We start from the raw sequence: 26,311 nt of genomic DNA on the forward strand, positions 1-26,311 counted from the left end.
TATGTCGGATCTTTCGTTTTTCGGACTTTGTGCTTTCGTTATCGTTTGTCAAAACGAAAACGAAAATAGCTGAAATTCGGACGAAAATGCATTCGGACGAAAATGAATGCACATGTCTATTCTTTACTTCAGTCACAGACTTGGGACATACACTGAGTTCCTATTGTATGGAGTAATGACCTATTACAAGTTTTTGATGGCTTGCCGCCACAGGTGTGTTCAACCCCTGCAAACAATTTCAGCCTAAAAGGTAGTATTATCATATTTTATTTTTTTTGATTGAGAAGGAACTCAAGCAATCAAAAAGTCCTCGCTCTACTGATTTGAGTGAGGGCTTTTTAAATTCTTTAATCATATCATATCACACCATAACCTGTATGGTTATAATGTCTCATTGGGTCTTTAGCCCTACTCCATAGAAGCTACTCACTCAAAATTAGCTCATCCATTTATTTATGGACCTTGCTTTGTGCACTGGTCCAAATCATTTGGTGGGGGGGGGGGGGGTATGGTGTGGGGTTGTTTTACTACAAGGTGTCAGCATACCAAGACATTTTGGACCATTTCATGCTCCCAACTTTGTGGGAACAGTCTGGGGATGACCCCTTCCTGTTCCAACATGACTGTGCACCAGTGCAGACATCAAGGTCTGCAAGAATGATCAAGCATTCCCATAGACACATTCCTAAACCTTGTGGACAGCCGTTATAGCTGCAAAGGGTGGGCCAACTCCATATTGAACCCTACGGATGAAGACTAGAAAACTGTTAAATTTCATGTGCGTGTAAAGGCAGGCGTCCCAGAGAGCCAGAATGGGGATCTATGTATGTAAACAAACAGATCCCCATTCTGACAGGGAAGTAGAGAAAGATCTGCAGTTCCTAGTGATCAGGAACATCAATCTCTCTCCTCCTCCATTCAGTCCCATCCCCCACAGTTAGAAACACCTCCCTAGGGAACACTTAACCCCTTGATCGCCCCCTAGTGTCAACCCTTTTCCTGCAGTGACATTTATACAGTAATCAGTGGCTATTTTTAGTTATGTTCGCTGTATAAATGTCAATGGTCCCAAAAAAGTGTCAAAAGTGTCAAATCTGTCCACCGCAATGTGGCAGTCCTGCTAAAATTGCAGATCACTACTAGTAAAAAAATAATAATAATAAAAATGGCATAAATATATCCCCTATTTTGTAGACGCTATAACTTTTGTGCAAACCAATCAATATAAGCTTATTGTGATTTATTGTTACCAAAAATATGTAGAATACATATTGGCATAAACTGATGAAGAAATATTGTTTTGTTTTTTTAATTGTTGGTCTTTTTTTGTTTATAGCGCAAAAAATTAAAACCACCAATTTGAGGTGATCAAATACCACCAAAAGAAAGCTCTATTTGTGGAAAAAACAGGACATACATTATGTTTGTGTACAATGCCGCATGACCACGCAATTGTAAGTTAAAGCGACGCAGTGCCGTATCGCAAAAAATGGCCCGGTGGGGAAGTGGGTTAATTCTTTCCGGTCTGTAAGTGGTTAAAAGTGAACTTGCCCTTTAAATCAACCTCTAAAGTTAAACCATTTTTTTTTTTTGCATTGACTCATTAGCAATATTGTGCAATTCTTGTGTCAACCAACCATTGCTTAATAAATGTTTGCTGTGCTTAATGTCCATCTTCTCTGTTCCAGACAAGAAAGGGGTGTGTACAAATTGTACAGGCCGTTAAAAAAGCTGCACACCAAGAACAGAGCCACACTCTGCCCTGAGCTCCTACATGATGGTGTCCTGGGTGCTCTGTGTGGGTCTGCTCCTTCTGTACTGCCCTTGGTCTTTAGAAGCTAAACTGTGAGTACTTTCGTGTTTAATTTAATCATTTGGGTCTTTATGCAGGCAAAAAATCCAGCATGTATTTGTGTTTGTCTTTGTATAACTGGGAGCAGTGGGTTGCTTGCAGAATTTCTTCTAACAAAAATACTATTTACGTGGCAGTTTATGGCTTCGGGTATTTCTGTGTTCCAAGCAGACTTCAGGTCTTCTGACTTGCATAGATGCTCTGGGGCAGAAACACACAATGGCTGAAGGTAATGGATCAACATGTAGGCAGGGAGTATATTAGGTACCTTGTTTGGGAGGAATCACTTGTACACAGTAGATAATAATATTATATACAGTTGTGCTCATAAGTTTACATACCGTGGAAAAATGTATGTTTTCTTGGCCATTTTTTCAGAGAATATGAATGACAACACAAAACCTTTTCTTTAACTCATGGTTAGTGATTGATAATAAATGGATTCAACCAAACAACTGTGTTTACTCTTTTTAAATCATAACCAAAACTACCCAAAAGTCCCTGATCAAAGGTTTACATACCCCAGTTCTTAATACTGTGTATTGCCCCCTTTAACATCAATGACAGCTTGAATTCTTTTGCGGTAATTTGTGGATGAGGCTCTTTATCTTCTCAGATGGTAAAGCTGCCCATTCCTCTTGGCAAAAAGCCTCCAGTTCCTGTAAATTCTTGGGCTGTCTTGCATGAACTGCATGTTTGAGATCTCCCCAGAGTGGCTCAATGATACTGAGGTCAGGAGACTGAGGCAGCCACTGCAGAACCTTCACTTTATCTCACTGTAGCCAATGAAAGGTCGACTTGGCCTTGTGTTTTGGATCACTGTCATGTTGGAATGTTCAGGTACGTCCCATGGGCAGCTTCCTGGCTGATGAATGCAAATGTTCCTCCAGTATTTTTTTAATAACATACTGCATTCATCTTACCATCAATTTTGACCAAATTTCCTGTGCATTTGTATCTCACACAACCCCAAAACATCAGCGACCCGCCTCGGTGTTTCACAGTAGGAATGGTGTACCTTTCATCATGGGCCTTGTTGACTCCTCTCCAAATGTAGTGTTTATAGTTGTGGCCAAAAAGCTAAATTTTGGTCTCATCATTCCAAATGACTTTGTGCCAGAAGGTTTGAGGTCTCTGTACTGTTTGGCATATTGTAAGCGAGATACTTTGTGGTGACTCGACCATGCAGCCCATCTTTCTTCAAGTGTCTCCTTATTGTGCATCTTGAAACAGCCACACCAGATGTTTTCAGAGAGCCCTGTATTTTACCAAAAGCAATTTGTGTGTTTTTATTTGCAACTCGAACAATTTTCCTGGCATTTGTGGCTGAAATTTTAGTTGGTCTAGCAAACCGTGGTTTGGTTTCAACAGAACCCCTCATTTTCCACTTCTTGATTAGAGTTTGAACACTGCTGATTGGCATTCTCAGCTCCTTGGATATCTTTCTATATCCCTTTCCTGTTTTATGCAGTTCAACTACCTTTTCCCGCAGATCCTTTGACAATTCTCTTGCTTTCCCCATGACTCAGAATCCAGAAATCTCAGTGCAGCACTGGGAGAAAGATGCAAGGGTCTGTCAGAAGTCTAGAAACTCATTGACCTTTTATACAGACACACTAATTACAAGCAAACTGTTAGGTACCTAGTGATGAGCCCGACTTGATGGAAGAAGACTTCTCTTACAGCTCTGGTTCAGGGACCACTGGAATGGAGACAGTGGGCCCCGTGAGCGCAGCGGGGTAGGAGTGTCTGACTGAAGCAGTGGTTGGTTACTTCTGGATGCTGAAACTGCAGAGAAGATGGTAGACAGGCAGGCATTGATCAGCAGGCAAGGCAGTGGTAGCAATCACTGGGTGCAGCACATTTGAACAGCAGAAGAATGGTCAGGCAGGCCGGGTCCCAATGGATAAGCAGACAGGTAAGTACAGCAGGCAGAAGAGAAGTGCAGGCAGGCAGAGGTTCGGCAACGGAGGTACAGTCCAAAGCGAGGTCAAGCAGGCCGGGGTCAGAGCAAGAGAGGTCAGCGAGGTCAGACGGGAGCCGGGTCAGATATCACAACAGCAGGCAGATAGCAGGTAGTTTGGGTACAGAGCTGCAGACAAACAGCACCGAGTAGATGCAGCAGCCTGCTCTAAATAGGGCCACTGGCGCTAACGTGCACACGCACGCCTGCCTCCGGGTGCCCACTAGGTGCCTCTTTTCCGGATGAGCGGAGAAAAAGGCACGGACCAGTCTGTTGGCATGCAAATTGCCATTGGGTTCCCACGAATTACTTTCTGGACCGTACCCCTTCCACTTAACCAAAAACTGTCTCTGACCTTGTCTCCTTCTACATTCGAGGATAGCCTCTACCTCATACTCTTTGCTACCATCAATAAAAACGGGTTCAGGTGGTCTGGAACTTCTACCAGGAAAGGGATCGGGCACCGAGGGCTGCAGCAAGGACACATGAAAGACCGGGTGGATTTTCATTGAATCAGGCAAGACCAACTCATACGACACCTCATTAATCCTTCTCTTTACAGGAAAGGGTCCAAAAAATTGGGGGCAAGTTTCTTAGAAGCACAGGCTAATTTAAGATTGTTCGTAGAAAGCCATACCTGATCTCTGACCTGCAGGTTCAATTCCCCTCTTCTCTTACGATCGAAGGTCTTCTTGCTGTCTGCTTGAGCTTTGGATACCACCTCTTGTAACACCCGATTGTTATGACTGAGGAAGGTCACAGTGTCCTGGACTGCTGGAACTGGTGACTCTGGAAGAAAGTCAGGCAGAAAGGTTAAGTGAAACCCGTAATTAGCAAAAAACAGGGACTGCCCTGTGGCTGAGTGACTAGCGTTGTTGTAGGCAAACTCTGCAAGGGGCAGCAGAGATACCCAATCATCCTGGACAAAGGACATGAAACATCTAATGTACTGCTCCGAGGGTCTGGTTGGTACGCTCAGTCTGTCCATTGGTCTGGGGGTGGTAGGCAGATGACAGAGTCAGCTCGATCTTCAAACACTAACACAGGGCCCTCCAGAACCGGGAGGTGAATTGGACCCCCCTGTCAGACACGATGTTAGCAGGTACTCCATGCAGTCTGACTATCTCCTTTATGAAGACACGGGCCGTCTCTGGAGCCGATGGAGTCCCTTTCAAGGGCAAGAAATGGGCCATCTTAGTCAGTCTATCTACGACCACAAAAATGGCCGTGCAACCTTCAGAGCAGGGAAGCTTGACAATAAAGTCCATCGTGATTATCCACCAAGGCCGATCAGGTGCAGGAAGAGGCTTCAGTAGTCCCCAGGCCCGATTCCTTGTTGCCTTGCTCCGGATGCACACAGGACAGGAGTCGACATACTTCTTGCAGAATTCCTTCAGGCCGGGCCACCAGAAGGTACGCTGTACCAATTCCAAGGTCTTACAGGGTCCAAAGTGTCCTGCTAACGGGTGATCATGGAGGAGGGCTAGAACTCTAATCCGGATGCATTCAGGCACAAAAACTTTTTCTCTCCTTCCATAGAAGACCCCCTCTGGAAATCAGTGTGACCTCTGGTGGTGCAGGTGAATTAGTGGATGCCTCCCTGATCTGTGCCAGCAAGTCTGGTTGCACGTAAAAGTAAAAAGGTACTTGCAGGTAGTATAGTGTCCGGAGCAGCAAGGTCTTTGGGGCAATCGTACATGCGCCAAATCGCATTTGGTTTCACATTTTTAAATCCGGGACAGTAAGTAATGTGGAAACAGAAACGTGAGAAAAACAGGGCCCAACGGGCCTGTCGGGGCTTAAGACGCTAGGTATTCGAGATTCTTGTGGTCAGTGTAGATCAGCACTGAATGAACTGCACATTCCAACAAGTACCTCCATTCCTCCAAAGCAGATTTGATAGCAAGTAATTCACGGTCACCGACATCATAGTTCTTCTCAGCAGGGGAAAGTTTTCGGGAGAAGAACCCTACGGGATGCATCAAATAGTTGCCGCCTTGCCTCTGGGACACAACTGCCCCCACAGCTACTTCGGAAGTGTCCACTTCAAGAATATATGGTAGGGAAGGATCTGGGTGGCTGAGGATGGGGGCAGAGGTGAACAGTCTTTTGAGTCTCTCAAAGGCCTCCTGGGCTTCTGACCCCCAGTGGAAGCGTACACACTGTTTTGTCAACTGGGTAATGGGAGCAATAATGGCGGAAAATCCCTTAATAAATTTTGATATGTCATTCTCTTGATCAGATTACATTATTATACATTGCCACAACATGCTTTACAAGATTATTGTCATATACCTTTCCGAGGCCGAGATGCCGAAAGAGGCTCCCCTTGCGGCCAAGAAGCACAAGTTACCAGCAGGGTATAAAGGTCTTGAGTGATGATTACTGGGGGACCACTTAAAGGGTAGGCAGGAAGAAGGAGATAAGCCCTGAGAGAGTTGTATCTCTGTGCGGTAGACATGTGCAATTTGTTTAGTTCTGAATTAGTTTTTTAACGAATTTTGAGAAATTCGTTAATTTTCGAAATGTCCGAATTTCCAAATTTTTCAATTTACGAAATTTCGAATTTCCAAATTTTAGAATTTCCGAATTTTGAATTTCCAAATTTCAAATTTCCGAATTTCAGAAGGGGTTGAAGTACATGAGTTCGAGCCAAACATTTGCCTGTTGGGCCGAACACCCGAATTTGCAGGATTTTCACTCCGATGAACACTGCACAGTGTATTCTGTGCCCTAATTGGGTAAAGCTTTGCCCAATCAGGGTGCAGTGTTAGTTGGTTGTTAAGGAGCGGGGCTAGGAATGGTGGCGTCCTGAACAACTTATGAGTCATCAGCTGTCAATGGGTTTCCTACCCCCCCATTCCCCAGTCCATACCAGGCCCTTCAGTTTGGTATAGAATTGGAAAGGAGGCCCATACCAAAATGAAAAAATAAAACAGACTGTTATAGGGGCATGCAACCTGACAGGTCAGGAAAGGTGGGGGGTGAGAGAGTGCCGCCCCTCCTGAACCACACCAGGCCACATGCCCTCAACATGGGGGGTGGGATGCTTTGAGGCAGGGGGGGCTCTGGAGGGGGGCTTATTTGGAATATGAAAGCCCCCTTTAACAAGATCCAGATCCTGCCCCCCCATGTGAATGAGTATCGGGTACATAGTTCCCCTACCCATTCACCAAAAAAGTGTATAAACAGTAAAAAAAAAAACCTTCATTAAAAAAAAAAAATATTGCCCCTTGATGTAAATCCATTGTCAATCATGGCACCTGCTGACCAGCTGACCCAAAAAATTTCAAAAAACAAAAACCATCCGCCTCCTGGGACAGCCTCCTACCAAATTCCTTCTCTGCGCTTTGACAGTTCTTATATAGGTGAGGGGTGTGGCAACATCATCTGGTGGCCCCCACCCACTTGTGACATCACAGTCCCAGCATGCACCATCCATGACATTAGAAGGGGACAGTGCCACCGGGTGGCGTAGCCAGATGACCCGCTCCTTACCTATATAAGAAATTTCAACACGCAGAGCTGACATTCGGTGGAAAGCTATCACAGGAAGCAGAGCATTCTTGTTTGTCTTTTATATTTTAGGTTGGTGATTGCCAATGGATTTACATCGAGAGATACTTTTTTAACATTTTTTATTTTTTAATAAAGAGGTTGTCAAAAACTTGTGTCTTGTTTTTATGACTTTTTGACTCTTTTTTTTTTTTTTTTCTTTTGGTGAATGGGTAGGGGTTCTATGCACCTGATACTCATTCACATGCAGGGGGTGGGATCTGGAGACCCCCTTGTTAAAGGGGCTTGCAGATTACGATAAGTCCCCCACCCGCAGATCCCTACAGCTACCAGCCACAGTTGTGGGAATTAGGCCCTGGTGACAAGGTGTTTTGGTGCCCAAAAGAACCCACCCCCCATGTTGAGGGCATGTGGCCTGGTATGGTTCAGGGGGGCTCTTTCCTCCCCCAGCTCCTTCCTCCCCTGGGCATGCAGCCTGCCAGGCTGCATGCCCGGATAAGGGTCTGGTATGGATTTCGGGGGCCCCACACAATTTTTTTCTTTGACGTGGGGTTCCCCCCAGTCCATATCACGACATTTTTTTTCTTTATTTTTCTAATGTCGGCAATTGTAACCGTGAGTCATTTTAACTGTGATTTGACTCGTTTTTTTTTTTTTTTTTTTTTTAGAAATCTCATTTTTGCTGCATCATGTTTTATACATGCTACAGATGCACCACTTTACAGGCGCATTAAGAGGACCCCCCAGCACTTCCGTTTATTTGTCAAATTCACACATAATGAATGCACATGTACTTTCACTGGGTAAATGGCTATTGAAGAGAATAAGTGGTTGAGAATTGAATCTTGTGTTAATTATGCTGCCAACGTCCTAAATGATATAGCAATAAACATGCATAAAATGCACATGGGGGACACCCCCTTGGACTTTTTAAATAGCAGAATAATATGTATAGAAAAAGATCAAAGTTGAGTAAAAGGGCACAATGGTGCCAACTTTATTAATTTTATATATTTATAAAGGTAGGAAAAAAATATATAAATATAAAGACATATTCATCAAAGAAATATTTTGTAACAATACATCAATGAATTGACATATAGGACATCATATGCTAACCCAAGACCTATAGATTCTAAAGTGCCACCTAAACAGAAGGAGGTCAGCAGATTACATGTTCAACCATATACCCAACATGTTTCGGAAATTGTTGTATTGTTGTGCATTTTCCTTCCTCAGGGGTGGTTTATTATGGAACAAGATTGGGTTGTTATTTTCATATCTGTAATTTAAATGTAGATAGATAGTAGCATTTCAATGTGTAAAACAACATAGGAAAGAGAAAAAAATGCTGTCTATTGTTGGTGGTTTTACAAAACCAAAAGTACTTACATATTAGATTCATTGAATAAGAAAGATTGATAAAAACAATACAGAGCGGCGGTACATGCTGGTGGCTTAAATTTTCACATCCGCAAGGTGTAGATGGTGGGATGTGTCTCAAAAAGGCTCAAGTGTCAGTAACGTATCCACAGAAGGCGCCTAGGGAGGTCCCACAGCAATAAAGTTTACACTGAAAAAATGGTCATAAGAGGAAGAAAATAAATTCCTCTGGAAGCATAGATCTGTAGTAGTTAATTAAAAGTATATAGTAATGAGCCAAGCGTAGAAAATGGCAGGGCATGCAGTAATCTGTTATATAAGTTATACACAGAAGGTTAAATAGCAATGGTATTGTTACCTTTACAGGCCGACCAGGTCAACTTTGATCTTTTTCTATACATATTATTCTGCCATTTAAAAGGTCCAAGGGGGAGTCCCCCATATGCATTTTATGCATGTTTTTTGGTAAATGGCTATGCAAATGCTTTATAAATAACCCTCATAGTTTGAAAGAAAACACTTGGTTCCTGAGCTAGGCTATGCCCAGGCTGCATGTTGATATATAGTGAAAAGCTCAGTTGGGTTTTAAGGCTGTTAAACTTGAATCCAGTGTATCCAGTATATAGACAGCTAATTTCTATGGTTCTCCTTAGACACTATGCAGTCATCTTCCCCTCAGAGTTGCGCTCTGACCAAGCTGAAGAGGTCTGTATACAACTGGAGGGAGCTCAGGGAGAGAGCCGAGTAGAGATTTTACTAAATCTGGAAGATAAGAATACCACCCTCGCAGAGAAGACCTTCCAAGACTCCACCTTCACTTGCATCAAAATACAGGTAAAATTCCCTGCAAAATTCCCTGCAAAAAGAATAATGTAAACCACATGTGCATGTCTTATTGGATGTTCGAAAAGGCGGGCAGTGGCAATTTGTCTTTTCTGCTCATTCCTTTTGGTTTTTGGAGGAAAGTTCATTTATTCAGGAGGCCATGGCCTTACCATTGCTTTGATCCTAAGGTGTACATACCTCCGATCTTAAATGAAAATGAGAGGCTTCCTTACAGCGGACCTTCACTATTCCTCAAGTTCCTGTTATTGCACCCCTACTCCCATCCTGCAGAAGTTTCTTTGTTTACCTTTTTCTTTAGAAACAAAGTCTGGGCCCTTCTCCCCACGTGAGTCATTTGCTTTAGGCGATTGATGCTCATCCTGCCCATTATGCTGCCTGGGATATGCACATTGCATATCGTAGAAGGTTTAGCTGTCCATCCAAACAAAGGAGGAGGGGCGGGCCTATCGATGTGTCACCAAGAGGCCTGCCTGCTGAACCCGGAAGAGCCAGCGGGCCTCTCGATGATGTCAGACTGAACATGGCAGCACAGGACCTAGCTGTGGCCGGATGAGAGAGGATCTTAATGGGACAAAGCTAGATCCACTGGAGGGGTAAGTATCTGAAATATGCGGATACCACCATGTAAGCTGGGTAATAAAAGCAAAAAAACAAAAATGGGGTGGGGGGGTGTTGGCCAGAGGTCTTCTTTAAGTCTTTTCCCTGCCAGGCTCTGCACTCAAGTTTTATAGTGCTTGTAAACCTCTGACATGAAAAATGAACAAAGCATACCCCTCTATAATGTGTACTTGCTCAAGTGTTGTTCCTCTCTGATCGCTCCTTCCTCTGCATGAGATAGACCCCTTTCACACTGAGGCAGTTTTAAGGCATTTTTGGCTCTAGAAATAGTGCCTGTAAAGCGCCTGAAAACTGCCTCCCATGCGCTTGTGGGAAGTTAGGAAAAGTTCTGCAAGCAGAGTGATTGAGGCGGTTTGGAAGCGCTGTATTTAGCGCTCCCAAAACGCCCTGCCTATTGAAATGAATGGGCCTGAAAAGCGCTTTCAGAAGTGCCGCAACACAGGTGCTTTTAACCCCTTCTTTAGAGTTAAAAACGTCCCGCTATCGGCCCGATAAGGGCTGCATACACAGCGCTGAAGTGCTGATAAAATGAGTAGCGCTTTAGCACTAACGCGGCCGCTGCCCCAGTGTGAAAGGGGTCTCATTTCTGACAGGCTAATCCTTGCCAGAGATGAATCGAAATTTGGCCGGTCCAGCAAAGACTGACAAATTTCCATCTCTCTATAGCCGCGTACACACGGGCGGACTGTCTGGCCTACTTAGTCCGTCGAAACACATTTCAGCGGACAGTCCGCTCGTGTGTGGGCTTCAGCGGACTTTTTCAGCGTGCAGTCTGGTGGACTAAGTATTTTGGAATGTTGGAAATACTGTCCGCTGAACTCGCATTTCGGCGGACAATCCGCCCGTGTGTGTGCCAGTCCGCCGTACTTTTGAAATGAGCGGACTTTTCCCGCCCTGAGAAAAGTCCGCTCATTTCGAGCGGGTATCCAGGTAGGCGGGGCCCGCGACGAAGACGTCGCTGGCCCCGCCGCCTGGTATGGACTTAAAGGGGAACCCCAACGCCGAAAAAAATCGGCGTGGGGGTCCCCCCCAAGTCCACAACAGACCCTTGTCCGAGCACGCCACCCGGCCGGCCAGGAAAGGGGGGCGAGCGAGCGCCCCCCCTCCTGAGCCGTACCAGACCGCGTGCCCTCAACATGGGGGGTGCCTTGGGGAAGGGGGGGCCGCGCGGCCCCCCCACCCCAAAGCACCTTGTCCCCATGTTGATGAGGACAAGGGCCTCTTCCCGACAACCCTGGCCGTTGGTTGTCGGGGTCTGCGGGCGGGGGGCTTATCGGAATCCGGGAGCCCCCTTTAATAAGGGGGCCCCCGGATACCGGCCCCCCACCCTATGTGAATGAGTATGGGGTACAATGTACCCCTACCCATTCACCTGTAAAATAAAAGTACAAAAAAAACACAACACACGAGATAAAATACTTTATTGCACAGCTCCGGGGTCTTCCGTCTTCAGGGGTCTTCTCGCCGGACTCCTCCGCTATCTTCTTGTAGCTCTTTTGCTAGCGGAGGAGTCCGGCTTTCTTCCTTGCCGCCAGCCTCTTCTCCCGACTTCGGGGGTCTTGTCCCCCTCTTCGGTTCTTCTGCCGGGCCACCGCGCCTTCTTATAGCTCTTTTACAGGCGGTGGCCCAGTCTTCTGTTGCCGCCGTCGCCGCCGCCTTCCGTTCTTCTTCTTCTTCTTCTTCTTCTCCAGGAGATGTTGCCTCGACGCTCTCTCCGGCCGGAATGCCAGGGACGCGCTCCGCTGCCACTTATATAGGGACAATGGGGCGGTGTCACATGGCTTTATGTCACATGGGTTGGTCACATGGTGACCCCGCCCCCTTACGATGTCATAGTCCCCATGTGACATCAACCCATGTGACCAACCCATGTGACATAAAGCCGCGTGACACCGCCCCATTGTCCCTATATAAGTGGCAGCGGAGCGCGTCCCTGGCATTCCGGCCGGAGAGAGCGTCGAGGCAACATCTCCTGGAGAAGAAGAAGAAAAAGAGGAAGAAGAAGAAGAACGGAAGGCGGCGGCGACAGAAGACCGGGCCACCGCCTGTAAAAGAGCTATAAGAAGGCGCGGTGGCCCGGCAGAAGAACCGAAGAGGGGGACAAGACCCCCGAAGTTGGGAGAAGAGGCCGGCGGCGAGGAAGAAAGCCGGACTCCTCCGCTAGCAAAAGAGCTACAAGAAGATAGCGGAGGAGTCCGGCGAGAAGACCCCCGAAGACGGAAGACCCCCGGAGCTGTGCAATAAAGTATTTTATCTCGTGTGTTGTGTTTTTTTTGTACTTTTATTTTACAGGTGAATGGGTAGGGGTACATTGTACCCCATACTCATTCACATAGGGTGGGGGGCCGGTATCCGGGGGCCCCCTTATTAAAGGGGGCTCCCGGATTCCGATAAGCCCCCCGCCCGCAGACCCCGACAACCAACGGCCAGGGTTGTCGGGAAGAGGCCCTTGTCCTCATCAACATGGGGACAAGGTGCTTTGGGGTGGGGGGGGCGCGCGGCCCCCCCTTCCCCAAGGCACCCCCCATGTTGAGGGCACGTGGCCTGGTACGGCTCAGGAGGGGAGTGCTCGCTCGCCCCCCCTTTCCTGGCCAGCCGGGTAGCGCGCTCGGACAAGGGTCTGTTGTGGACTTGGGGGGGACCCCCACGCCGATTTTTTTCGGCGTTGGGGTTCCCCTTTAAGTCCATACCAGGCGACGGGGTCAGCGACGTCTCCCTCGCAGGCCCCGCCTACCTGGAGACGTGCTCAAAATGAGCGGACTTTCCTCCGCGTGTGTGGGCGAGTCCGTTCATTTCAAAAGTAGGGCGGATAGTATGGCGGACTTAGTCCGCCGTATTAGTCCGCTCAAAAAGTGTCGTGTGTGGGCAAGTCCGTTCATTCAAAAGTATGACGGACTGTCCGTCGGATTGTCTGACGGACTAAGTTGGCCAGACAGTCCGCCACGTGTGTACGCGGCTTATGGCTAATGATCAACTTCTTTAGCATGGGACTTTTGAAAAATTTTCATTCCATTGGCACCTCTAGCTAATTATCTGCAGTGCTATTCAGTGTATTCAGACAGTGTAGAAGTCTATGCTGCCAGAAGACAACAGCACAGCGATAATGATCGCAATTCGTAAATTCGTAAATTAAAAAATTCGGAAATTCGTAAATTTGAAAATGTTTAAATCCAAAAATAAGAAAGAAAATCTGAAAATTTGAAAGAATAACGAACTAACTAACTAATAATAACTAACTAAAATGATAGGTATTGGAATTTCCTTTCAAACTTGGCTGTTAATGAAAGTAACAAATACAAATTTATCTGAAGTTATGAATTATCCAGAATAACAAATCCTGCATCAAAACAAATGGAACGGAACAAATTATTAATAATAATAATAATAATAATAATAATAATAATAATAATAATAAAAAGTATTTTTTATTTATTTATTTGTTACATTCCATTCGTCTAGATACAGCATTCGTTATTTCAGATAATTTTTACCTTTGGATAAATTTGTATTCGTTACATCCACTGACAGCCACATTTGAAAGGAAATTCCAATACCTAGAATTTTATAGTTAGTAATAATTATTATTTCAGATTTTTGAATTTTAGAGTTTTTGGATTTTTGAATTTCGAATTAACGAATATTAGAATTTACGAATATTCGAAAAAATGTGTTAAACTGTTTTTTCGTTAATTTTGGATATTTACAAATTAACTAATTTGTCAAAATTTGTTAAAAATCTAATTTGGAATGAAACAAATTGCACATGTCTAATGAAAAGTTTTTTTTTTCATTAAACTTTATTTTAGGCTAGAAAAACACATACACTAAGGCCGCGTACACACGGGCGGACTGTTCGCCCAACTTTGTTCGTCAAACAGTTTGACAAACAGTCCGCTCAAAATTAGCATGAGCGGACTTGACCACACACGACGAACGAACAGTCCGCTGAAAACTTGCGCGATGACGTGAACGGCACGTACGACGGGACGAGAAATTCGGCGTCCGATACACTGCAATACAACCTTCGCCGTGTAAATTCTTTCTGAGCATGCGCGAGACTTAGTTTGCCGAACAAGCCTACACACGAGCGGACTGTTCGCTCAAACCAAGTTTCAGCGGACAGTCTTACAGAAATTCCGAAAAACTTTGTTCGTCAGACTGTCCGCTGAAACTGTCCGCTGAAGCCCACACACGAGCGGACTGTCCGCAGAAACACTGTTCAGCAAAGTTGGGCGAACAGTCCGCCCGTGTGTACGCGGCCTAACAGTGTCTGCATCTTATTCCTTTCCATTTGGTGTCTTTTACAGAAGGTCAGTGGCCTGCTGGTAAAAGTTACATCTCTTATTACCTTCTGTACCTTTCTTCAAGTCCGTACTCAAAGTTCATTTTAAGTACGTTGAATAATTTATGATCAACTCATTATTTTTTTTCTCTTATTTTACAGGTTCCGGATTCTAAACCTGAGGAACAAGGTGTTGTTGCCACATTAGTAGCCGTGATTGAGAATACAGGAGAAACCATAAAAAAGAGTGCAAAAGTCATCCTGAAAAAGGCAAAATCTGGTCTTCTTATCCAGACAGACAAAGCTGTGTACAAACCAGGACAGAAAGGTAACAAAGCAAAGAAATTACCAGTATTCTCAAGCCTCCCGCTCCCATCCTTGTGTTTGCAATGTACAGTAAAACCTTGGATTGCCAATAACTTGGTCTGTGAGTGTTTTACAAGACGAGCAAACATTTTTTTTTTCAATTTTAACTTGATAAATAAGGGAGGTCTTGTAATACAAGTAGCGTCATGTCACAACTGAGTATAGAAAAGAAGAGAGGCGCCTCTAAGTGTTGCAATATGGTTACATTTAATGAAGGTACAACATTTAGGCTCGGTTCACACTGCCACGACTAGGGATGAGCCGAACACCCCCCGGTTCGGTTCGTACCAGAACTTTCGAACGGACCCCACATTCGTTATGAACGTTAGAACCCCATTGAAGTCTATGGGACTCGAACGTTCGAAAAGAAAAGTGCTAATTTTAACGGCTAATATGCAAGATACTGTCCTAAAAAGGGTTTGGGGACCTGGCTCCTGCCCCAGGGGACATGGGTCAATGCCTAAAATGTTTTAAAAAATGGCCGTTTTGGCGGGAGCACTGATTTTAATGACGATTAAAGTGAAAAAAAAAGTGAAATATTCCTGTAAATATGGTGCCTGGGGGGTGTCTGTAGTATGCCTGTGAAGTGCCACGTGTTTCCCGTGTTTAGAACAGTCCCTGCACAAAATGACATTTAACGGAAATAACACCATTTAAAACTGCTTGCGGTTTTAATGTTATATCTGGTTCCTGCAATATGGTTGAAAATCATTCAGAAAAATGGCATGGGTAGCCCTCCCTGCCCATTACCAGCCTATTTGGGTCTTGTACGCATATTATGGGGAACCCTGTACCCATATTAAAAAAAGGAAATGCGTGTGGCCCCCAGGCCCTATATACTCAGAACAGTAGTATACAGGCGGTGCAAACAAGACAGGGACTGTGTAGGTTTGTTGTGTTAAGTTGAATCTGTTTGTAATTTTCAACTGGTACATTTTGAAAGTGTAGCTCCAGTCAAAAAAACGATTTTTAAGCTTTTTGGAAAACATAGGGAAGGGTTATCACCCCTGTATAATTTGTTTTGTCGTCCATCTTTTTTCATCTCACTTGCTGTTGTCTCCTTCCGTTTGCAAGTAGGAGATGTTTGTAAGTTGGATATTTGAAAGTAGGGGCCTGCCCTATATGCTCTGCAGAAATGGCGGAACAAGGTGTTGGTTTTGCCACAACATTGTAAGCCCTCAAAGTGACTCTTGGTGGGCGCTGGAGCGCCCTGCTGTGAACGATTATATCAAGAATTGTAATTACATGCCATTGTTGAACAGTGGTAGAAAAATTGACCTTTGGTGGTTGTGGTGCTGGTGCCACAACACTATAAGTCCTCACAGTTAGTCTGGGTGGGCACAGGAACGGGCCCTCCTGTGAAATATTATATCAAGAATTGTAATTACATGTCCCTGTTAAACAGGGGCAGAAAAATTTGGCCTTAGGCACTGCTGCTGGTGCCACCACACTGCAACCTCTTCCATATACTCTAGTTTTATTGCAGGAATTAGCCCTGCTGCAAAGCATTGCATCAAAAATTGTACTTAAACGCCCCTGTTAAACAGGGGCAGAAAAATTGGGCCTTAGGCACTGGTGCTGGTGCCACCACACTGCAACCTCTGCCATATAATTACAAATGACATTTGTTCTGCCTATGAAGCAATAAATTAAAATATTAATTTAAGTGGGAGTTTAATGTAGTGGTACTGGAGAAAAGAAAGAAGAATGCAATAGGAAAATAATTAGAATGCATAATTTGCTGGATCCATTGGGCTCCCAAAATGTTTTCTCTACCTCTTCATTATTTGACTTAAATACCCACTATCTTTTTCTATTAGGCCTTTTCCCCCTTACTGTGTGAAGCCAGATATACCCACGTAAATCCCCAAACTAGATCCCACATCCCCACTGTTAGGAGTACCACCGACCCAGGGGACCACCAGTCTCCTCCAATCCTCTCTGCTGACGTCCACCTTTTTTTTACCATAGCCCATCCAATAGGAAGTGGCTACAACAGGCAGGGGTGTGGATTTTATCTCTGAGAGGGGCTTTAAATGAAAAGTATAACATACAGTGGCAGTGCGTCCGTAAAGGGCGCAGGAGCGCTGCCCCCTCTCTTCTGTCACCGCTCTATCACCATAGATAGATTCATGCCTTGCATGAATCTATTTATAGTCCCCGCTGACACCCCCTATTCAGGTGTCTGGCCCCTTTTCTGGCGCTGGGCACCTGAATTATAGTGATGTTTTTTTTTTTTTTTTGGAAGCACCTGATTAGAGCTGTAGACTCTAATAGGCACCCAAAAAGGTGAACAGCGGGTGCAATGCTGTGCGTTTGCTGCTCACTCAATTGTTTGTTAGCAAAGCGAAGGAATTCACTTTGCTAACACTGAACCACCTCTCAGCCAATCAGGTGCTCGGGTCTGTTATCTGTCACCTGATTGTCTGAAACATCAGACGCTGTGATTGGACGCCTGATAGAGAGGACGGAAGAAGACATCAAGGAGCACGCAGGACACCGCCACTGACCCGCTGCGAGACAGGCAAGTGCCGGGGTGATACACACTGCCAGCATTTGATGGGGCACAGTTGCAGCGGCAAATGATGGGCACACTGGCAGCATTTGATGGGGCACAGGAGCGGCAATTGATGGGTACACTGGCAGAAATTGATGGGCATACTGGCAGCAATTGATAGGTATGGTAGTTGGCACAATGGCTGCTCTTGATGGGCCCAGTAGCTGCCTTTGATGGGCACAGTGGCTGCATTTCATGGGCATAATGGCAGCATTTGATGGGCACAGTGGCTTGCGTTTGATGGCACAGTGGCTGCATTTGATGGGCACAGTGGCGGCGTTCGATGGGCACAGTGGTTGCATTTGATGGGCACAGTGGCTGCGCTTGATGAGCACAGTGGCTGCATTTGATAGACACAGTGGTTGCATTTGATGGGCACGGTGGTGGCAATTGATGGGCACAGTGGCTGTGGTTGATGGGCACAGTGGTTGCATTTGATGGGCACAGTGGCTGAACTTGCTGGGCACAGGGGCTATGCTTGATGGTCACAGTGGCTGCGTTTGATAGACACAGTGGTTGGGCTTGATGGGCACAGTGGCTTAGTTTGATGGCACAATGGCCGCAATTGATTTTCTTTTTTCAGTTTGTTTGCTCCTCCCCAAAAATTTTGAGCACCAGCCGCTAGTGGCACCAGTAGCTGCGTTTAATGAGCACAGTACTTGCGTTTGATGGGCACAGTGGCTGCGCTTGATAGGCACAGTGGCTGCGCTTGATGGGCGCAGTGGCTGCGCATAAAGATCAAGTAGGCTTTGTCCATTTAAGGGGTACATGAGACAGCATTTGCAGAGCGATCCAATTGATTGATATTGCAAAATCCTACTCTAACTCAGCACGCACTATCTCCTAACACTACTGACTGCAAGCTCTATTATAAAAGATAGATCACTAGCTATATAGGTGAGGTGAATATCGCGGTGTATACTGCGGTCAGGGCAGGCAGACAATAACCAGAAAACAGCAGAGATAAAGGGGTATATACAGATGTATACTGTGCTGTGCTGGAGGCACAGACAACTTCCAATAACTCCTGCAGATGGCAATTGGGCTCAAATAGAGAACAGCTATGTAGGTGGATATATCGGTATGTACTGGGTACAGAGCACGCAGACAGCACGCACTATCTCCTAACACTACTGACTACAAGCTCTATTATTAAAGATATATAAATATAGTGAAGTGAATAGTGAACACCCACTGCTACAGATGCCAACACACTACACGAGGCCGCCGCGCTGGCGGCCTTATATAGTGTGGGGCGTGTACTACACAGCCTGAGCTATGATTGGCCACAGGCATCCTGCCTGTGGCCAATCATGGCTCTCCTCGCTGCTGGCGCTGCGATTGGCCAAGCATGCGGGGTCACAGTGCATGCTTGGCCAATCATGAGCCCGCAATGCGCTGCGCCATCGCAGTGCATTGTGGACCGTGAGCGCCACGCGAATTTTGACGCGAACGGACCAAGTGTTCGGATTTCGCCGAACGGACGAACAGCCAATGTTCGAGTTGAACGTACGTTCGACTCGAACATGAAGCTCATCCCTAGCCACGACCTGGGATCCGACTTTTGGTTAACCACTTCCTGCCCGGGCCTATAGCAGAATGACAGCCGGTCGGTGGTTCAGTTATACTGACTGGGTATCATATGATGTCCAGCAGGATAACATGCACGTTCTGCGGGGATGTGCAGTGCGGCAATCAGTGGTGCTGTGTGTCACTGTGACACACCAGTTCTCCAATCATAGTAAGGAGCCTCTGACTGATAGGCACTGATGAGGAAGCACTGATATGTAGAATTGATGGGCACTGATAGGTGCAGTGCTTCTGATGAAGGCTCCTTACCACGTGATCAGCAGTGACCAATCGCAGCTGATCACAGTGTGAACCAGGAAGTGCTGGTAAACGGCTTTCCTTCGTTCGTGCTGACAGGGAGAGCCAATTGGCAAAGTGTTCGATCTGTCTGCCACAATCTCACAGTACTGCAAATCACCGCCATCACTAGTAAAAAAAAAAAAAGAATTAATAAAAATGGCATATATCTTTCCCATAGGTTGTAGACGCTATAACTTTTGCGCAAACCAATTAAGATACAATTATTGCGATTTTTTATTTTTTTTTACCATAAATATGTAGAATGATATATATTGGCCTAAACGGATGAAGAAATTAGTTTTTTAAAAACATTTTTGGAGATATTTATTATAGCAAAAAGTTAAAAATATTGTTCTTTTTTTTCAAAATTGTCACACTTTTTTGTGTATAGCGCAAAAAACAAACAAACGCAGAGATGATCAAATAGCACTCTTTTGTTGGCGGAAAATTTGAGAACCTTCTAGCCAACATTTGTTGGCGGAAATTCTGACAACAAATGTTTACTGGAGCGTAGACACGGTTCGACTTTCAGCCAACAAGCTCACATTTGTTGGCGGAAAATCCGATCATGTGTACGGGGCATAATAGTTGTCCTGTGGACAGATTCTCGCACCTGAGCTGTGGATCTCTGCAGCTCCTCCAGAGTTGCCATGGACCTCTTGGCTGCTTCTCTGATTAATCCTCTCCTTGCCTGGCCAGTCAGTTTAGGTGGACGGTCATGTCTTGGTAGGTTTACAGTTGTGCCATACTCTTTACATTTTCGTATGATGGATTGAACAGAGCTCCATGAGATGTTCAAAGCTTGAGATTTTTTTTTTTTATAACCTAACCCTGCTTTAAACATCTCCACAACTTTATCCCTGATCTGTCTGGTGTGTTCCTTGGCCTTCATGATGCTGTTTGTTCACTAAGATTCTACATCTAAGATACAGAACATCTGTATTTATACTGCGATTAAATTACACACAGGTGGACTCTATTTATTATTTAGGCGGCTTCTGAAGGCAATTGGTTTATTTGCAAAAAAAATTTTCCGGAGGAGCCAGGGAGCCATGGAAGGAACTTCATGAGTGGAGTGGGGGGTTGCTACCAAGAATTAATGGTAAACCTTGTTGCCTCCCAAAGACATTGGATGGAGAAACCTGGCCAGTAAGCATCAGCAGAGACATAATTCATTATATGATACTTTAGACCACGGTAATGGACAATGCAGACATCAAAGCAAGCAGAGAAAGGTTATGCATCCTGGTAGCCACTCTGTAAAAGTACATGGTTAGCCTAAAGGTTGAATTAAAAAAGGGTGAGCAACCAGGAGCTCAAGTGTCGATGCCACAAATTAGCGGGAACAAGGGCCAGAGAACAGCACTTTACACTATCACCGTGGTCCTCAGTACTGCTCTGCAACTTCATCATAGGACAATTTGTAAGTATTTTTGTGTGAGACCTGAAAGAAGCCCGTAGAACTGAAACAACGAGACTGTAGTAGATAATGTGGCAATAAAAGGAGAAGTGCGGTATTTAAGTCAAGGGAAGGAAGATAAAGGATAAATCCGCGATAGAAGTTAGCGATATGGACAAAGACGCCTCAGGACAATCTCCATAATTTGTTTTTCTTTTTTTGTGTGCTAACAATTTTTCTTACCCTGTGTGTACTTAGTTATTGTATAAGGGGCATAAGTAGAATATTGTAGTACGGGTACGTTGCTGAGGGAAGAAGAGACAAGGGTAGTAAGAACTTTGAAGAGAGTTTGGTCAGAGCAGAGGCTATTTCCACACTTCTCCCTACTTCTCGTCTTCCCTTCTTGCTCCTGTCTTTTCCCCCCTTTCCCTTTTGGTCAGGAGAGGAGGGGACGGGGTGCGAGGTGGGAGGGAGGGATATAGATAGGAATTGGTAGGAGTTAAATAGAAAAATGAGAGGGAAAGCAAAAACCGGGAAAAATATACCGCCGGTGCCCAGCCCAGGAGGGATCCAGCGGTATATGGCAAGTAACACCAGCACAATAGAAGAGGGACAAAGTAGTCCTAAGTTGGGAACAGCACGGAGATCAGGGGCAAACAGGCAGAGAACATTAGAAGAAAGTAAAGGTGAAAAAGTAAATGTAAGGGTAAAGACGGGGGGCCGCAGAGTAGTGCTAGAGCTTTCCAGGAAAGGGAAGAGGCAAGAGAGGGAGAAGAGGATATCAGAGGGGAAGACAGTTTGCACCTTGCACCTCAGGGAGAAGCAGCCCCCACAATAAAGGAGATGCTGGTGGAGATGTTTGCCAAAATGGAGGAAATGGAGGAGTCTTTAAAGTCTTTAAAGGTTGAAATAGCAGGAGTAAGGGCAGACATAGGCTTGGTCCTGGAGAGGGTAGAGGAGATAGAAGAAAGATTAGATAATCAGGACCGAAGGCTGGACGAAATAACAGAACAAGTTATAACCCTGCAGAGAACGAACAGAAACCTCCAGTATAGACTGGAGGACCAAGAGAACTGGGGTAGAAGGAATTAAAGGGCTCCCAGAGAAACATAGTAGTAGGGAACTTGGCAGTGTAGTGCAGCAGCTATTCAACCCGTTATTAGAAAGAGAGCCCACTGAAACCTTAAAGATAGATAGAGCACACAGGATTACTAGGCGGATGGTTGTAAGGGAGGAGTCCCCAAGAGATGTGATAGTGAGGTTTCACTACGCAGAAGAGAATAGGCAAATAATGGAGAAATTGAGGACACTACCAGGGGTGTCCTTTGAGGGCGCAGAACTGCAGGTGTTCTTTGATTTAGCACCAGAAACGTTAACGAGAAGGAGACTATTAAAACCCCTAACTCAACAGATGGCTGCATCAGGAATATCCTATCAATGGGGCTTCCCAGTCAGTTTGAAAGGGAAAAAAGATGGACGCTCTGCAGTGCTGCGATTCCCTGAGGACTTGAGAGGGTTCTGTGAAAGGCTGGATATACCCCCCCCCTCAATTACCGGGGTTGGAGAAAGAAGATAAGGAAGTCAGGCCCACACAAAGGAAGTTAAGATGGATGAGAGGGAGAGGAGTGGAGCTTAACGAAGGGGTGGAAGCCAAAAGATAGCCTCAGAAAGTAAATAAGATAGGGGAGCAGAGGAGCCCTAAGGCGTAAAAAGATGTGGGGGGGAAGGGGCGTGGGGGAGGGGGTCTTCAGAGAGTTGCCGGTGTGAGTCCCTGGGTAAATATGGAGATGAGAAGACGAGATATGTGTCTAGTCCATAGGAGCAACAAAGATAGGGGGGACTCCGACCAACCTTTTTAGGGCTATTGTTGCGCAGAAGGGTGGGAAGGGGAAGGGGAAGGGGGGGTTTGTTTTGAGGATTTTATTATCTTTTGGGGTTTTTTTTGTTTTGTTTTTTTCCCTCTCACTCCCTCTCTATCCCACAGTAAGAGGCCCTCTGGGTCAGCCTACGCGGATCTGCGATTCTTCGAAACAGTAATTGATGGTTGTAATTAACGTAATATTGTACAATGTTAGGGGATTAAATACGAAGGAAAAAAGGTATAAATTAATAAATGTAATGTAGTATGCCTCCAAGAGACATACATTACCAACGTATCAACGATAAAATTGGTATCATTCCAATTTCCACTCTGGTTTATGGGGACACGCCATCAGCTCACTCAAGAGGAGTGGCTATCAGGTTTGACAGAAGGACCAGATTTGAAGTAGAGGAGCGTTTGGCTGACCTGGAGGGTAGGTACTTATTTATAAAGGGCAAATTGTTTGACATAAAATGCACGATAGTGAATGTATACGCACCCAATAGAAACCCGGATAAATTTCTAAAGAAAGTACTAAAGAAGTTGGAGGGCTTTAGAGTAGGTAAACTGATTATAGCAGAGGACTTGAACTGGATCCTAGACCCTAAACTTGATACTTCGGAGGGAGGTACCCGGGTGTCAGAGCAGAGGCAAAGTGTATTAAAGAAAGTACTGGTTAATGCGCAGTTACTAGATGCATGGAGAATCTGCCACCTAAAAGAGAGGGATTATACTCACTTTTCCGCAGCCCATAATTCTTTCTCAAGATTGGACTATATTCTGTTAGAGCACCAGCTAGTGACAAACCTCAAAAAATCAGAAATAAAACCAATTACCCTGTCAGATCATGCCCCAGTAGTAATACAGCTCGAAGTACAGGGAGATATGGGAATAGGGAGAACATGGAAATTAAATGATTCACTCATCCAGGATCAGGAAGCCATCAGTAAGATTGAACAGGAGTTGACGTTTTTTTTTTTTTTTTAGCTAAACGACATGCCAGAAATCTCCAGAGCTATTCTCTGGGAAACACACAAGGTAGTAATAAGAGGGATTCTGATCGGGATTGGATCAGGGAAAAAGAAGGATAGGGAGAAACAAAAGGCCCAACTATATAGGGAGATTAATGAATTAGAGCAAAAAAACAGAGCAAAGGGGCTGCGGGAAAGGCAGGAGTTAATAGAGAAAAAAAGAGAACTGGAAGAATACCTCGAACAAGAAAGGAAGTCAGCATTTCATAACATTAATAAGGAAAGATACCAATGGGGAAACAGGTCAGGCAAATGGATGACGAACAGAGTAAAGGAATACAAAAACAGGACTCATATCCCAATTATTAGGGACAGAAGGGGAGAGATGCAGTTTGCCACCCCAGAAATCGCCGAGAATTTTCATGCCTATTATAGTGAGTTGTATAATATAGGGGGAAAGGGGGTAATAAGGTAAAAAGGAAAGGAGTAATAGGGGAGTATCTGCGGAGCCTGGATTTCCCAAGAGGGGAGAAGGAGGAGATGGAGGCTCTGGAGGTCCCCATAACAATAGAGGAAGTGGAGAGAGTAATCAAAAATACAGCCCTCCGGGGTAGTCCGGGCCCCGATGGATACTCCATTCTGTATTATAAAAAATTTCAGAAGTATCTAGCACCGAAGCTCTGCGAATTCTTCAATGCAGTGGGAGTAGGGGAGACGTTCCGGGATGAAGCCCTTTGCGTCCATATAGCATTGATTCTGAAAGAAGGTAAGGATCCGGCAGCTCAAGAGAGCTATCGGCCAATCTCTCTATTAAACACGGATACAAAGATATTCGCAAAAATAATAGCCGATAGATTGAAAACACTCCTCCTGAAATGGGTGCATCCAGACCAGGTAGGGTTTGTCCAGGGGCGGGAGCGGAGAGATAACTCCCTGAAGTCCATAGTTCTGATCCAGGAGGCTATTAGGAGGGAGACCCCCACGGTACTACTATCGGTAGACGCCAAAAAGGCCTTCGATAGAGTTGATTGGGAGTTCATATACGAGACGTTAGAATATATGGGACTGGGAGAGAGGATGATGAGATGGCTTAAATCCCTTTATTCACATCTGACAGCTAGAATTAGAGTGAATGGATCCCTGTCCCGTCCCCTGGAATTGTTCAACGGGACAAGGCAGGGATGCCCCCTCTCACCAATCCTGTTCGTGATCACCTTGGAGCCTCTTTTGGTAGCAATTCGGAGGAACCAGGATGTTCGGGGTATCTGGGTTGGTGAGAGGGAATACAAGGTATCTGCATTTGCAGACGATGTATTGCTATACATAGCCAATCCAAGAACAACAATTCCATCCCTCCTTAAAGAGCTAGAGCAGTATGGACGACTGTCAAATTTTAAAATAAACACGCCCAAGTCAGAGATGTTAAATTTGAATTTACCAGAGGAAGAACAGAGAGCAATGGCCACTCATTTCCCATTCAAGTAGTGTAAAGGAGAACTGACTTACCTTTATACGTAGCTATTTACCTACCCCTGCTGAATAAAATTAAAGACAACATAAATAAAATGTGATATAAAGCCCTAACATGGATGGGGAGGATAAATGCAATTAAAACATTCATACTGATATTTAACCTCATATACACGGTTACTGGGGTTAATATTCGTAGAGCCCCAGAGGTAGCGCTTTTTCAAAAGCTCCCTGATGGGGTTCCCAAGAAATCTTTCAAACTGATAACATATATAATTCTGGCTGCTAGGATAACTATAGCGAGATGTTGGAAGCAGTCGGTGGTTCCTCTTGACTCTGTGAAACTTAAGCTTAACTGGATTATGGTCAATGATAGACTCACCTGGACCCTTCGTAATAATTCCAAGAAATTTAACGTGATTTGGGATCCGTGGATCAAATATGTCTCTCCACTGTGACTTGCCGCTGGTTGACCCTCCCTCTTTCTCTTTCCCCCTTTTTTTTTTTCTCTAGATATTTTTTATAATTTGAAAAAGGTCAGGCGCAACTCTGTGCGGTCATTCCTTGTGGAAGGGGGGTGTAGGGGAGTTCTCCCTCCCTCCCTGTTTTTCTTTTTTTTTTTTTTTTCCCCCCCTCTGCCCTGCTCTGTTTTCTGCTCTGTTATTATTCCTGACAATATAGACATAAAAGGTTCTCTGGACAAGATCCAAATGGGTCTAACAGAGTGTGGGGCATGCTTGTGAATTTGATTGGTGAAGCACCATACTCTTTTGGGCTACTCTGTAATGTGTAGTCTATCATTATACTGATTACGTTTAGTCTATTTGACTTATGGTTTTAAGGAACTACACTCTCATGTTTTACTGTTGATTGACCCGGCTAATGTGTAGGGTAAGGGTCATATTTTTCAGATTTTACTTGTTCATTGACCGTATTACTTGTGATATTTTCTTACTGTCTCACCTTGCATTATAAATAAAAACATATTGAAAGTAAAACATTCATACTGCCAATGGTAATCTATACTTTTCCAATGATACCAGTCCCCCTACCCTCGAGTTACTTTAGGAAGTTAAAATCTATGGTAGTGTCGTATATATGGGCACGTAAAAGCCCTCGTATAGCCTACAATGTTTTGGTGAAGGAGAAAGACAGAGGAGGAGTAGCATTGCCAGACTTTAAAAAATACTACGAAGCGATAGTGATCTCAAGGGTAGCTGATTGGAGCCACAATAAGCAAGAGAAGAGTTGGGTAGAGTTGGAAGCTACACTGAGTAGTACGGATATAGCAAAGATGATATGGATACCACCCCACTTTAGGGATTTAAGGGTTAGCACTAGCATTTTAACAAAGCACA

The 26,311-nt window shown here is 44.9% G+C and overlaps 1 protein-coding gene across 2 annotated transcripts in view; it reads left to right on the forward strand.

Moving 5' to 3' along the window:
* The first annotated feature begins 1,699 nt into the window (after positions 1-1,699).
* LOC143930918 (alpha-2-macroglobulin-like) overlaps positions 1,700-26,311 on the forward strand; it is a 177,152-nt gene continuing 152,540 nt past the window's right edge. For both annotated transcript variants that reach the window (XM_077455604.1, XM_077455605.1), the window contains exons 1-3: positions 1,700-1,845; positions 9,368-9,548; positions 14,623-14,788. In XM_077455604.1, coding sequence (XP_077311730.1) covers positions 1,775-1,845; positions 9,368-9,548; positions 14,623-14,788 — 418 coding nt within the window. In that variant the 5' untranslated portion in view covers positions 1,700-1,774. The remainder of the gene's footprint in view (positions 1,846-9,367; positions 9,549-14,622; positions 14,789-26,311) is intronic.

The sequence above is a fragment of the Lithobates pipiens genome, unplaced genomic scaffold, assembly GCF_037356315.1.
Source record: "Lithobates pipiens isolate NorthernLeopardFrog02 unplaced genomic scaffold, aLitPip1_a1.2 Scaffold_25, whole genome shotgun sequence".
Taxonomy (NCBI): Eukaryota; Metazoa; Chordata; class Amphibia; order Anura; family Ranidae; genus Lithobates; species Lithobates pipiens.